Source organism: Xenia sp. Carnegie-2017, unplaced genomic scaffold, assembly GCF_021976095.1.
Source record: "Xenia sp. Carnegie-2017 unplaced genomic scaffold, XeniaSp_v1 HiC_scaffold_22, whole genome shotgun sequence".
NCBI lineage: Eukaryota > Metazoa > Cnidaria > Anthozoa > Malacalcyonacea > Xeniidae > Xenia > Xenia sp. Carnegie-2017.
This window is the reverse complement of record NW_025813485.1, coordinates 13617671-13630127: the sequence shown is the minus strand read 5'-3', so window position 1 is coordinate 13630127 and position 12457 is coordinate 13617671. Positions and strand designations below refer to the sequence as shown.

The 12457-nt window shown below is 33.4% G+C and overlaps 1 protein-coding gene across 2 annotated transcripts; it reads right to left on the bottom strand.

Moving 5' to 3' along the window:
- Nucleotides 1–4172: 4172 nt before the first annotated feature.
- LOC124445337 (alpha-1,3-mannosyl-glycoprotein 4-beta-N-acetylglucosaminyltransferase B-like) lies at nt 4173–12255 on the bottom strand. 2 transcript variants are annotated; one of them, XM_046996057.1, is made up of 12 exons: nt 11973–12255; nt 9811–10110; nt 9520–9703; nt 9192–9311; nt 9014–9089; nt 7847–7961; nt 7644–7774; nt 7045–7152; nt 6707–6900; nt 6534–6634; nt 5220–5431; nt 4173–4951 (listed from the first exon to the last, which is right to left on the bottom strand). In XM_046996057.1, the coding sequence occupies exons 1-12, from the start codon at nt 12073–12075 to the stop codon at nt 4928–4930; spliced, it is 1668 nt and encodes a 555-aa protein (XP_046852013.1). In that variant the 5' UTR covers nt 12076–12255; the 3' UTR covers nt 4173–4927. The 2 variants fall into 2 exon arrangements, with proteins under 2 accessions (XP_046852013.1, XP_046852014.1); XM_046996058.1 differs by lacking the exon at nt 4173–4951 and adding an exon at nt 5677–5722 and having other exon boundaries at nt 5243–5431.
- Nucleotides 12256–12457: the final 202 nt, after the last annotated feature.

Below are 12457 nucleotides of genomic sequence, written 5' to 3'. Positions count from 1 at the left end.
TTGAATTTTAACACATTTTCATTCAAAGACTATAGTCTTTGCATTTTTACAGATTTTCATGCCAAAGTCTATAGTCTTTGCATTTTCACACATTTTCATTCAAAGACTGTAGTCTTTGTATTTTCACATTTTATGCCAAAGACTATAGTCTTTGTATTTTCACACTTTTCATGCCAAAGACTATAGTCTTTGCATTTTCACATTTTCATGCCAAAGACTATAGTCTTTGCATTTTCACACATTTTCATGCCAAAGACTATAGTTCTTTTCATTTTCATGCCAAAGACTATAGTCTCATTTTCACCATTTTCACCAAAGACTATAGTTCACATTTTTACACATTTTCATGCCAAGGACTATGGTCTTTGCATTTTCACACATTTTCGTGCTAAAGTCTATAGTCTTTGCATTTTCACACATTTTGATGCCAAAGACTATATTTCACGGATTTTCATGCCAAAGACTATAGTTCACGCAATTTATCACATTTTCATGCCAATCTCTATAGTTTACGAATTTTCACACATTTTCATGCCAAAGACTATAGTCTTTGTATTTTCACACATTTTCATGCCAAGGATTATAGTCTTTGTATTTTCACACATTTTCATGGCAAAGAATAAAGTTCATGCACCTAACTCCTAAAGACTATAGTTCATGCATTTTCATGCCAAAAACGATATTTCACGAATTTTTATGCCAAAGACTATAGTCTTTGCATTTTCACACATTTTTATGTCAAACACTATAGTCTTTGCATTTTCACACATTTTCATGCTAAAGTCTATAGTTCATACATTTTCACATATTTTCATGCCAAAGACTATAGTTCATGCATTTTTATAAATATTTATGCCAAAGACTATAGTCTTTGTACTTTTACACATTTTGATGCCAAAGACTATAGTCTTCGCATTTTCACACATTTTCATGCCAAAGGCTATAGTCTTTGCATTTTCACATATTTTCATGCTAAAGTCTATAGTCTTTGCATTTTCACACATTTTGATGCCAAAACTATAGTCTTTGCATTTTCACACCCTTTGAACCAAAGACTATAGTCTTTGTATTTTCAGTTATTTTCATGCCAATGACTATAGTTCACGCATCTTCACGCATTTTCATGCCAAAGACTATAGTTCATGCATTTTCATGCCAAAAAATATATTTCACGGATTTTCATGCCAAAGACTATAGTTCACACATTTTAACACATTTTCATGCCAAAGTCTATAGTTTATGAATTTTCACGCATTTTCATGCCAAAGACTATAGCTCACGTATTTTTACACTTTTCCATGCCAAAGACTATAGTCTTTGCGTTTTCACACATTTTGATGCCAAAGACTATAGTCTTTGCGTTTTCACACATTTTGATGCCAAAGACTATAGTCTTTGCACTCTCACACATTTTCATGCCAAAGACTTTCATGCCATAGTCTTTGTACTTTTACACATTTTGATGCCAAAGATTATAGTCTTCGCATTTTCACACATTTTCATGCCAAAGGCTATAGTCTTTGCACTTTCACACATTCTCATGCCAAAGACTATAGTCTTTGCATTTTCACACTCTTTGGTGCCAAAACCATAATCTGTGAATTTTTAAACATTTTCATGCCAAAGACTATAGTTTATGCATTTTCAGGCACTTTCATGCCAAAGACTATAGTCTTTGCGTTTTCACATATTTTTATGCCAAAGACTATAGTCTTTGTATTTTTACACATTTTGATGGCAAAGACTATAGTCTTTGTATATTCACACTCTTTGGTGCCAAAACTATAATCGGTGAATTGTCAAACTTTTTCAAGCCAAAGACTATAGTATTTGCATTTTCACACATTTTCATGCCAAAGACTATAGTCTTTGCATTTTCACATATTTTATGCCAAAGACTATAGTCTTTGCATTTTCACACATTTTCATGCTAAAGTCTATAGTTTATGAATTTTCACGCAGTTTTATGCCAAAGAATATAGCTCATGCATTTCACACCTTTTCATACCAAAGACTATAGTTCACGCATTTCTACACATTTTCATGCCAAGGACTATGGTCTTTGCATTTTCACACATTTTCGTGCTAAAGTCTATAGTCTTTGCATTTTCACACATTTTGATGCCAAAACTATAGTCTTTGCATTTTCACACCCTTTGAACCAAAGACTATAGTCTTTGTATTTTCACTTATTTTCATGCCAATGACTATAGTTCACGCATCTTCACGCATTTTCATGCCAAAGACTATAGTTCATGCATTTTCATGCCAAAAAGTATATTTCACGGATTTTCATGCCAAAGACTATAGTTCACGCATTTTAACACATTTTCATGCCAAAGTCTATAGTTTATGAATTTTCACGCATTTTCATGCCAAAGACTATTGTTCATGCATTTTCACACCTTTTCATGCCAAAGACTATAGTCTTTGCGTTTTCACACATTTTGATGCCAAAGACTATAGTCTTTGCATTTTCACACATTTTCATGCTAAAGTCTATAGTTTATGAATTTTCTCGCATTTTCATGCCAAAGACTGTAGTTTACGCATTTTCATGCCAAAGACTATTGTTCACTCATTTTTATGCCAAAGACTATAGTTCACGCATTTTCACATATTTTCATGCCAAAGACTATAGTTTATGCATTGTCACAAAGTTTCACAATTTTTCATTATAAAGACTATAATTCATGCATATTCACAAATTTACATTATTCATACACAAGACTATAATTCACGCATTGTCACAAATTTTCGCAATTTTTCGTACAAAGACTATAATTCATGCATTGTCACAAATGGTAAACATAAAGGTAGACAAAACGTAGACGTAAACGTAGACATAAAGGTAGACAAAACGTAGACATAAACGTGGACATAAAGGTAGACAAAACGTAAACATAAAGTGGTGGACATATAGGTAGACAAAACGTAGACATAAAGTGGTGGACATATAGGTAGACAAAACGTAGACATAAAGTGGTAGACATAACGGTAAATAAATACAAAGGTAGAGACAAAGATAGAAATAACGGATAGACAAAAGAACATTGAAAGGACTACTCCTATAAAATGACAATGGAGAGTTGCTGATGTTCTTGTACCTGCAATGACTAAGGCTTGTCTTGTGAAACACATCGATATTCAACAGCGACTTTCGACCAATATCCCTCACTGCCAGACTTCAAAATCATGGAGTCGTTTCACGAAGTTTCTTTATAGTAACTGGCATAAACCTGACTTAAACAGTTTGAAACACTTCCTGGTTCTTCACCCATTGATGCCTTAATAAGATTATTTCACCTTTTTACACGCTAATATTGAATGGAAATACTGTAATTCGTATTATCATGCTAGACTTAAGCTAGGCTTTTGATTGAATTAACCGCAAGTTATTAATAAGCCCTTTATGGCCAAGCGCGAAGTCTTTACGGAGAAATAACGGACCGAGGTGTTTTTGTACAGACCGAGCCCGTTGGGCGAGGTTTGTACAAAAAGACAGAGGTCCAATATTTCTGTAAGGACCGAGACCTGAAACGAAGATTGTTTTCTTTCTCTTCCTTGCTGTTTTTTACTGGTTGGCTTTCACTTTTCTAGTTTTCGTCCATAAAAAATAAATCGTTTCAAATTGTATCGTCTGGATAGTTAAACTGTTTTCCAAGTATTTTTCCTTCGAATCAGATTCGTAAATGGTTTTTTGTTTCGTTTTTCTTGCGTTTTGCTGTTTGCTATAAGAAGTTTGTTTACACTTGACTGTAAAATTACGCGTTTTCGGAAGTGACGCTTGCCATATAATACTACTACTTAATCGTCCGATACTCGGTCCCATAAATTTTTTAATTATGATAAATGATCTGCTTTTCAAAATCATCGATGACACAACTCGATACTATGAGGAACATTGAAAATTAACGATTTCATTGAAAACTACGAACTTGTTCCTGTTTTTTTTTTGCAAAAACATCACTGTACGTCTGGTTTGTCTTTATTTCTTTTGCTTTTTTAGTTTTTATCAGACTTCGCTTCTGAATGTTTGTCCAATTTGTATAAGAGAAGAAAAGAGAAAAGAAGAGCCATTTTGCTCTCATGGTGCAACTTTTGATTGCATCAAATTTTGTTCCAATTCGAACATAGATTTCCACGCTTGTCAATTCAATTTTAATTCGAAATTTTGTTTTCTGGGTAGATATCTTTTATTTGGGAATTAGTGCCTTCCTTAGCTTATTGCACAGCCTTGTTTACAAAAATACTTTTGCGATGATTCGATTTGGTGAGTTGTAAAAATTATTACGAGGAAAGATGATTCATGAAAATTCATTATTTACAAAAATTAATCAAAAATCAAGTTTGTTAAGTTAATTCATTCACTGAACATTTTCAAACATGCACTTGAGATGCCCAAAAAGGACTTCCATTATTTATTGCCATAGATTGGTAGCAAGGCTCGTGCAGCTATTTTGAAACCAAAACTGTTTCTCTATGTCTTCATTGGTTTGTGAAAGCACTTCATCTTTCTTTATAACTTCACAGCATTGGTTCGTATGATTATTAAATTTCAAGACGTACACATCATTTGAAAGATGTATTTGAAAACTAAGGGTTAAATTATTTGAATCTCGGTGAACTACTAGTAGTATTATAAAAAGCTCAGCTCACATTGAGAAAGCAATCAACTTCAGTCAACAAATGTTTAGCACCACAAAAATATAATTAGCGCATGCTCATAATAAATTTTATCGTTTTCCGTTCAATGTGTAAAAAATAAATCGTAGATGAAACTCTCGCTGGATGCGTAAAAAGTTTACTTTACAAATGCAAGTAAGATGGATGATAAAAACGAATGCAAAAATTGTACTTCGCCAGGTGCTTTTAGCATTTGTGGCCGGCCCATAAAGGCGTGATCAGGATCGAGGAATGATTGCTGTCACCTTTTCGCCATGAGATGGATCTAAATATAGAAACACGCTAGTTGAAAAAAATTCAATAAAACCGCTCTCTGTGAAAGGCATTACTTGTGCTTTCTAACTCTACATCGTTGCTATTTGAATCACGCATTCTATTGTGCAGCATATACATAATCTTTTATCTAATCAATCCACCATTGAAGTCCAGAAGGCTAAAACCTTATCATCCGTAGTTAGTATATAAACTATACACAAACGTAATAGATGGAAACTGTCAAAAATTCTAGCAAATCGATATCCGAAAGGCCTTACTTCGCTAATTATGACCCAATTCTGTCCAATATGATCGTTGATACGTATCAACAGCTCACTAACTTCACCAATCTCATTTGGAACAGTGCCATCGGCAAGACCGTTCACAAACCGCCCAACAAGAACGTAATCAGACGGAAAATACTCCAATGACACCCCTTGATCGTTATCTTCATTATCTGCCGCATTTTCTGCATCATTCAGCTCAGCAGCTAAAAAGACAACCGCTGGTAAGAATTGCGCAGATCCAGCTGAAGCAATTTACATTTCACACATGTTTTGACTGTAGCATAAAATGTAAATATCAACAGGATTAATTTGTTGACCGACTTCAATTATATAAAGACAAAGAAAAAGCAGATGAGTAAAATTTAATAGAACTGCAATAGACTAGTATCTAAAATCAAACAGCTCAACAATATTCCATCATATGCTACAACTTTAAATATCCACTCACGTCTTTATGGCAAATGCTGCAGTTGTTTTCAACCAAAATTGCTAACCTTAAAATATAAGTTTTCTAACTTTAATTCTTACCTGTAACCTAAAACAAACTTTGATTGAGTTTTAATCCCAACCCTCACAATAGAGAACATATTGACTATTGTATATCTGAATAGATTATATTGTTTGGTTTAGAAACAATCGCATAACTGCTGGGTAATAGTTTTTGAGCTAAGTCACAATTGCGTAGAATGTTATAGTAGTTTAGTTTGGTAATAACTATATAACTGCTAGGTTATGGTTGTTCAACTAAATTACCATCGTATAATTGGCAGTTGTAGGTCATAGTTGTTTAGCCAATTCCAGTTTCATACAATGTTATAGTAGTTTAGCATGGTAATAACTATATAAATGCTAGCTTATGGTTGTACAACTACATTACCATTGTATAAATGCTAGTTGTAGGTCATAGTTGTTTAGCCAATTCCAGTTTCATACAATGTTATAGTAGTTTACCTTGGTAATAACTGTATAAATGCTAGCTTATGGTTGTACAACTAAATTACCATCGTATAAATGCTAGTTGTATGTCATAGTTGTTTAGCCAATTCCAGTTTCATACAATGTTATAGTAGTTTACCTTGGTAATAACTATATAAATGCTAGCTTATGGTTGTACAACTAAATTACCATCGTATAAATGCTAGTTGTATGTCATAGTTGTTTAGTTTTGTAATAACCGTACACGAAATATGTTATAATTGAACAACGTTAAGGTTATATTAAATGACAGTGATATTTCACTAAGGTAAACAAGCAGTAACATAATCCCATCCTTTGCTTAAAAAATATACTCTACTTTATACTCACATTTATCTCGTTTTAACTTATTCTCTGTTGTCAACAGTTCGATAGAAGCATTGGAGAAAATATCACCAGGGTGTTCCACATTGCCAGTTTTTACACGGAAACTAAAAGAAGATTGAGCTTTGATAAAAAAATCAGTTAAAACTTCCACAAAAACGAGACAGACATGTACTTACTGCTCAAGAATTAAGCTGTCAACAAATTTAAACCTAACAACGTCTCCTTTATGTGGAGTATATCCCCAAAAGTAAGTCTGACCGGTGTACGCCCTCTCGATAGAATGTGATTGATACACATTTATAGTCGTTATTGCAGTTGCTTTAGGATTTAAATGAGCTTGGAACAATGGAGATTTCTTGAAATCCTTATCCTGTAATATGACATCAAAGAATTTAGAATAATGCTGACGTCAAAACGATTTTAGAAGCGAAACAATGACGTTCTTTTGCCATTACTACAGATAGCATTTGATTGAATTTCAAAGGAAAATGTGACAAAAGTTAAAATCACTCACAACTAAGTTCTGTCTTTTTCCAGGTAACGATGATTCTTTCCCAATATGTTGAAAGAGAGACGGTTTCAGTCGAATGCGTAGTTGTGCCTTCTCACGATTGCAATGAGCCTAAAAACATAAAATGATGTTTAATAAGTAAAAAGTGAAGACGAAAGTGGTGGTCAAAGAGGTGGTCAAAGAAGAACAACAAAGGATATAGAAGGTAGGAGAAGAGCAAAACAGGACATGGTGTCACGAAAAACAACAAAATGGGACACCAAGGGATATAGTAGGTAGGAGAAGAGCAAGGACGTTAGATACGGAGAGAGCAACGCACATTTGTAATACGAAGAAAAGCATTATGGGAAATTATAGCATAAAGAGTGCCATAAAAAACATCACGCAAACCTTCAAAACTCGTTCGTACGCATTTGCACTTTGAAATAGAGTTTGGAGTGAAAGTTTGGAATAGGCTTAAAGTTTGGATTAGGATTAAAATTAGGATAATGAAAAATTATAATCGATAAATCAAAGCGTTGAAATTAATAAAAGATACAATCGCTTAAAACATTAATACGTTAAGACCCCGTGTAGTAAATGGTATCAAATACAACAATGACCTGATCTTTATCTGGGTTGCAGACCTTCACCCAAAGTATGTGATCAAGCAACCAATCAACGGGCTTATCTTTGTGAAACATAAGGAAGAACTCGACAATCATTGGTAAATCACTGGTACGAAACAATTTTCCTGATAAAAAAAAAACACGAATTTTGAGATCTATAAAGTGTTCAAAACAAATATTGAACAAGCATTTCAAACCAATAAATCCCAGCGACGAAAATTCAAGAATCATCCATCGATTTTGTGTTTGCTGTAAGGCAAATGTGCGGATGGTGCTGACATAACCAGGTGTTGCTATCAAATCGTCTTCAAGCTATAAAATGCAGTCGATGGTTGGAATTTAGTTTTGAGATAATGACATGAGCTAACTATTTTCTACAGTGTGAAATATGGAAGTACAAAATATAACAATGATCCATATAAAGCAGATGGTCTTCTGTTGACATTCAAAGTCATGTCTGTTTTTCATATTTTTCATGCTGTTGACTGCAAAGACAACCACAACAATGCAAATTGATTTGTTTTGAATGTTTTGACTGAGATTCAATTAACTCTCACATTACATAAGGTAATTGGCACTAGATGGAATCCATCTCTCTGTTTCTTCTTGTCATCATGTTTTTATGTGTATTTAGTTCATATGTAGTATAAATTTTGTAGAAGTGTACATCTAAAAGGCCTGGGTCGATAGTTGATTACAGTTCGGGAGTTAAGAGCTAAAGTCGAGAGTCACGGACAGAAAACGAGAGTCATGAGTAAAAGTCGAGAGTCGAGATTAAAAATCTCGAGTTAAAATTGTTAAGTCGAGAAACAAAAGTATATACAACAAAGCGTTGTATTACAAAATGAACAACTCATACTTTTGAAATGTAGACTCAAGCGTTTTCGAAGTACTTGTTTATCAATGCGACAAATAGACCTAACTAAAGCACTCACCGCGCTTGTTTGCAAAAAAACACTCACGCTTAAATAAGTTATTACATGTTTGTAAATGTAGATCGTCCAGGTTGGTATAGTCCTGAGAAGGACTGTTTTTGTTGTTGTTGACTGACGTTTCGACAACCTTAGCGGTAGTCATCTTCAGAGTCAAATGAGGAGTAAACGTCAGGTTAGCCGTTAGAGTAAACGTCAGTCAACAACAACAAAAACAGTCCTTCTCAGGACTATACCAACCTGGACGATCTACATTTACAAACATGTAACGATACTCCCGGGTTCAAACCATTTACTTTAAATAAGTTATGTGAACGGAATTCAGTCGGTCGGAAATTTTACTTTTTTTGCAAGAAAAACGGACGAATTAGCATAATGTATGTTGAGTTTGTTCAGAACACGTAAATAAAGATATAAAATTCATCTTTTTACCTGAATATAAAACATAGCCCGCTGTTGGGCGAACATCATAAGATATGAAAAATCCAGATTTTGCTTCGTCCTCCATCTATAATATTCAAATTATCAATATCATGATGATAGTTTTTAGAGTATACTATCAACCATTAAAATAGAAACAAACTTGAACAGAATTACGAACAGTACTTACTTAACTCTGGAAGGGGGATCATGAAATGTAATATCTTTTGGCAAATTGTCTAGATCTGGATAAAAGTCTTTCGGTGGAACAACTACTTCTAGCAGACCTGAACGAAGTGCATTTCCAAACCTAAAAACAATATTCAAAACAAGACTTTATATCAACACTACTATTTACTGCACCCATATTGTAAAATAATATCGAATACAACAAGGTACATAACAACGCACATAACAACGTACAAAACAACGTACATAACAACGTACATAACAACGTACAAAACAACGCACATAACAACGTACATAACAATGTACATAACAACGTCCATTCTGATTACCGCCTTCTTAAATCTTCGATAAGACTTAGTACAAATTCTTTATCGTCAATTTCCGCAATAAATATGATGATTATACAATCCTCCTCTTCATTTGGAGAAAGTCCATGTAATAATGACTGAATAGTGTCCAAAACATACGATGCCTTGTTTCTTTTGATGGTTGGAACTCCGAATGCAAGAGAAACTATTTAAAAATTAAAGCAATATTATTTACTGAAAATACAAAATAGTGGTTGTAACAAGATATGAACCATGGGTAAGAATTTTCATTTATGTAAATCAATCACCTACCTCCACTTCGTCCAGCTGAAAGAAGAATCTCTGGCACCAAACTCTTCGGATTTTTTAACAGGTGTGACATATAGTTATATATACTTGGTAAAGTCAATTCTTTGTTGTTGGAAAATGCTAAATTTCGTAAAGACGTTTTGTTGGTGCTTTTTTTATGTGAAGATTGAAAGCTTGATTCTCGCAAGGATATAAGAGTTTGGGCCACTGCATCGTTCTTGGACTCTGCAGAACGTAATCGTGCTGACATTTCTTTCATTCTAATTAAAATTGATGGATCCACTTCAACAGCAGTTCTGAGAACTATAGAAAGAAATTTTAGAGTCAAATCATAAAATAGAAAAAGTTCGGGGAGAAATTCCGGTCTCTCAGCAAAAACTTTTCTATGGATACACTTATTTGCTTTACAAGTGGTATAGTATGCAAATTTTGCCAGTTAAGTCAAGTATTTAAATTTTTCATTGGGTTTTTGAGTTGTAAATGAAAAAATAAGTATATTATAAGGAATTTTTTAGAGCAAATTGGGAAATTTTTGAGAACATTTTGCTTTAGAAAAACTTATATTTTCGTAGTTTGAAGTTTCACATAACATTCGAAATGACCGACGGAAAGTAACAGAAAACCGAAAAGGAACCAGCACTTTTCCTCATTTTCAACAGCATAAGTGATGACGTCATTCAAGAACTTTCTCATGTAAAAATTCCTTGGGTATTGATTTCCAGGGATGGGTTTATTCAGTCTGTTTCTTTTCTTTCAAAGAATATCATAAGTGTACACTTTTAAGTAACTTTTTGATTACGTATGTTGAAAACACGTCATCAGTCACGTGACTTACATGACATAATTTTTTTGGACATCAATCTTCACAAGAATATCAAATGGTGCAGAAAAATTTTGATTTTCTATCTATATTATTTTAGAAATAGACAACTTTCAAGTGCATCAATAACACAATTAGAAAAAGTGAATATGTTTTCCATTTTCGTTATAAAATAGTCTTTTGAAAAGAACATTAATGATTTTATTGATTTAAATGACATATTGTTTGTATTTTTCCATTTAATAATTTGCATTGTGAAAGTTTGAGAGAAACTCAAAATTGCTTGGAAACACTCATACTTTGAGATGTAATATAGTATATTATAATACATTTATAATATATTTTACAAAATGATATAACACAAAATTATAACATAGTGATATAGAAAACACAAAATCGTATGGCACTACAGTACATCATGTCAAAGCATCTACACAAAAGGTATGTGGCATAAAAACAAGGTATTTTTTTGATAAGACACAAGTCATACATTTGACTATTACGACAATGGGAAGAGTGGTTTTTAATTTTTTTCTGCTGTCACCATGGAAATAAATGTTGTGCTAAACATTTTCTGTTTCAACAGGTACTGTATTTTATAATCATGCAAGCGATTCATTAAAACTAATAGCATAGCTTTCAACTAGATGTTATTCAAAACATCAGTGCAAAAATAGTTATAACACACCTGCATTCTTTAGCAGAGCATATGTCACTAATTTTAGTTTGAAAATACCAATGTAATAATGCATTGGTCATACATTTCTAAAATAATAAAATTCAACTAATCGATTGGCTTTTGTAATTTATTTTGCTTTGTGGATCTGTCACTGCTTAAGATATCATTTGAATTCATAAACAATGTGTTTTTATTTAATTCAGCATAATTATTCTTTTACACGACCACCAACAGATTCTATTTTACTTTTCATTAAACATTCAATAGTCTAATATAGCAAGTGCATGGCAAATCATCGTACGAAACAAGCAGAAAAGTCAAATTAAACATGATAAACATGCGTAAACATCAAACAGGACGTGATTCTTAATGAAATAATGTCGATGTTTCACAAAGTGCGCACGATTTAAAGGCCAATGGTAAGTGTGTCTAAAATACTGAATCTCAAAATACAGGCAGTCGATTACATTTATAGAATACGAAAGTGTTAATCGCTCTATTCCAAAGACAGCTCTCGAAAGAGCAAAACACTTGAAACACTAGATTTGTAATTCTATCGAAAGAATAATCTGAGCCCACAAAATGTTTTTGTTTACACTACTACACCGTCAACTTATGCGAAAACAACATGCCTTGCGAATACTCAGGCGTTTATTATGTACGTACCTTTGCCACTGCCATTAGATCTTATAAGCAAAAGAAGAACAGGAATAAAAAATAACGCAATGATCATAAAAATGCGGTTCCGCCGTACGGTATAAAAAGCCATTATGGCCGAGAAATTGACGGTGAAATGTGGATAACCAGGATCCAACTGATCACAAACTCCAACTACATTGGTTGGACCGCATTTACATCATCAAACCATCCAATATGTTGGAAGAGGAAAACATATTGTTCCTCATATGACAGCACATCACATTGTAGATGCAATGGATGCAAGGTAGCAACAGCGTTGAGCCTGCGGTATAACAGAACAGTGATGATGATGAAAGCCATTGAAATATAAGAACAAACGACGTAAGAAAACGCTCACATTTTTTGGTGAATTTTACTTTGCCTTGCGAGCACAAACGTAGCTATGAGATCAAAAAAAACTTAACTCGACCAGTTTCACCTCCAAGCAGATGGATAGTTTAACAAAAAGTGCT

What these genes read in the sequence shown, in the direction of transcription:
- LOC124445337 (XM_046996057.1), bottom strand. Translation starts at nt 12,075, where the DNA reads ATGGCTTTTTATACCGTACGGCGGAACCGCATTTTTATGATCATTGCG. An exon ending in GGGCTATGTTTTATATTCAG is followed by an intron (nt 7,962 to 9,013) that starts GTAAAAAGATGA and finishes TGCATTTTATAG; the next exon opens with CTTGAAGACGATTTGATAGC. An exon ending in ATTGGGTCATAATTAGCGAA is followed by an intron (nt 4,952 to 5,219) that starts GTAAGGCCTTTC and finishes TTCTATATTTAG; the next exon opens with ATCCATCTCATGGCGAAAAG.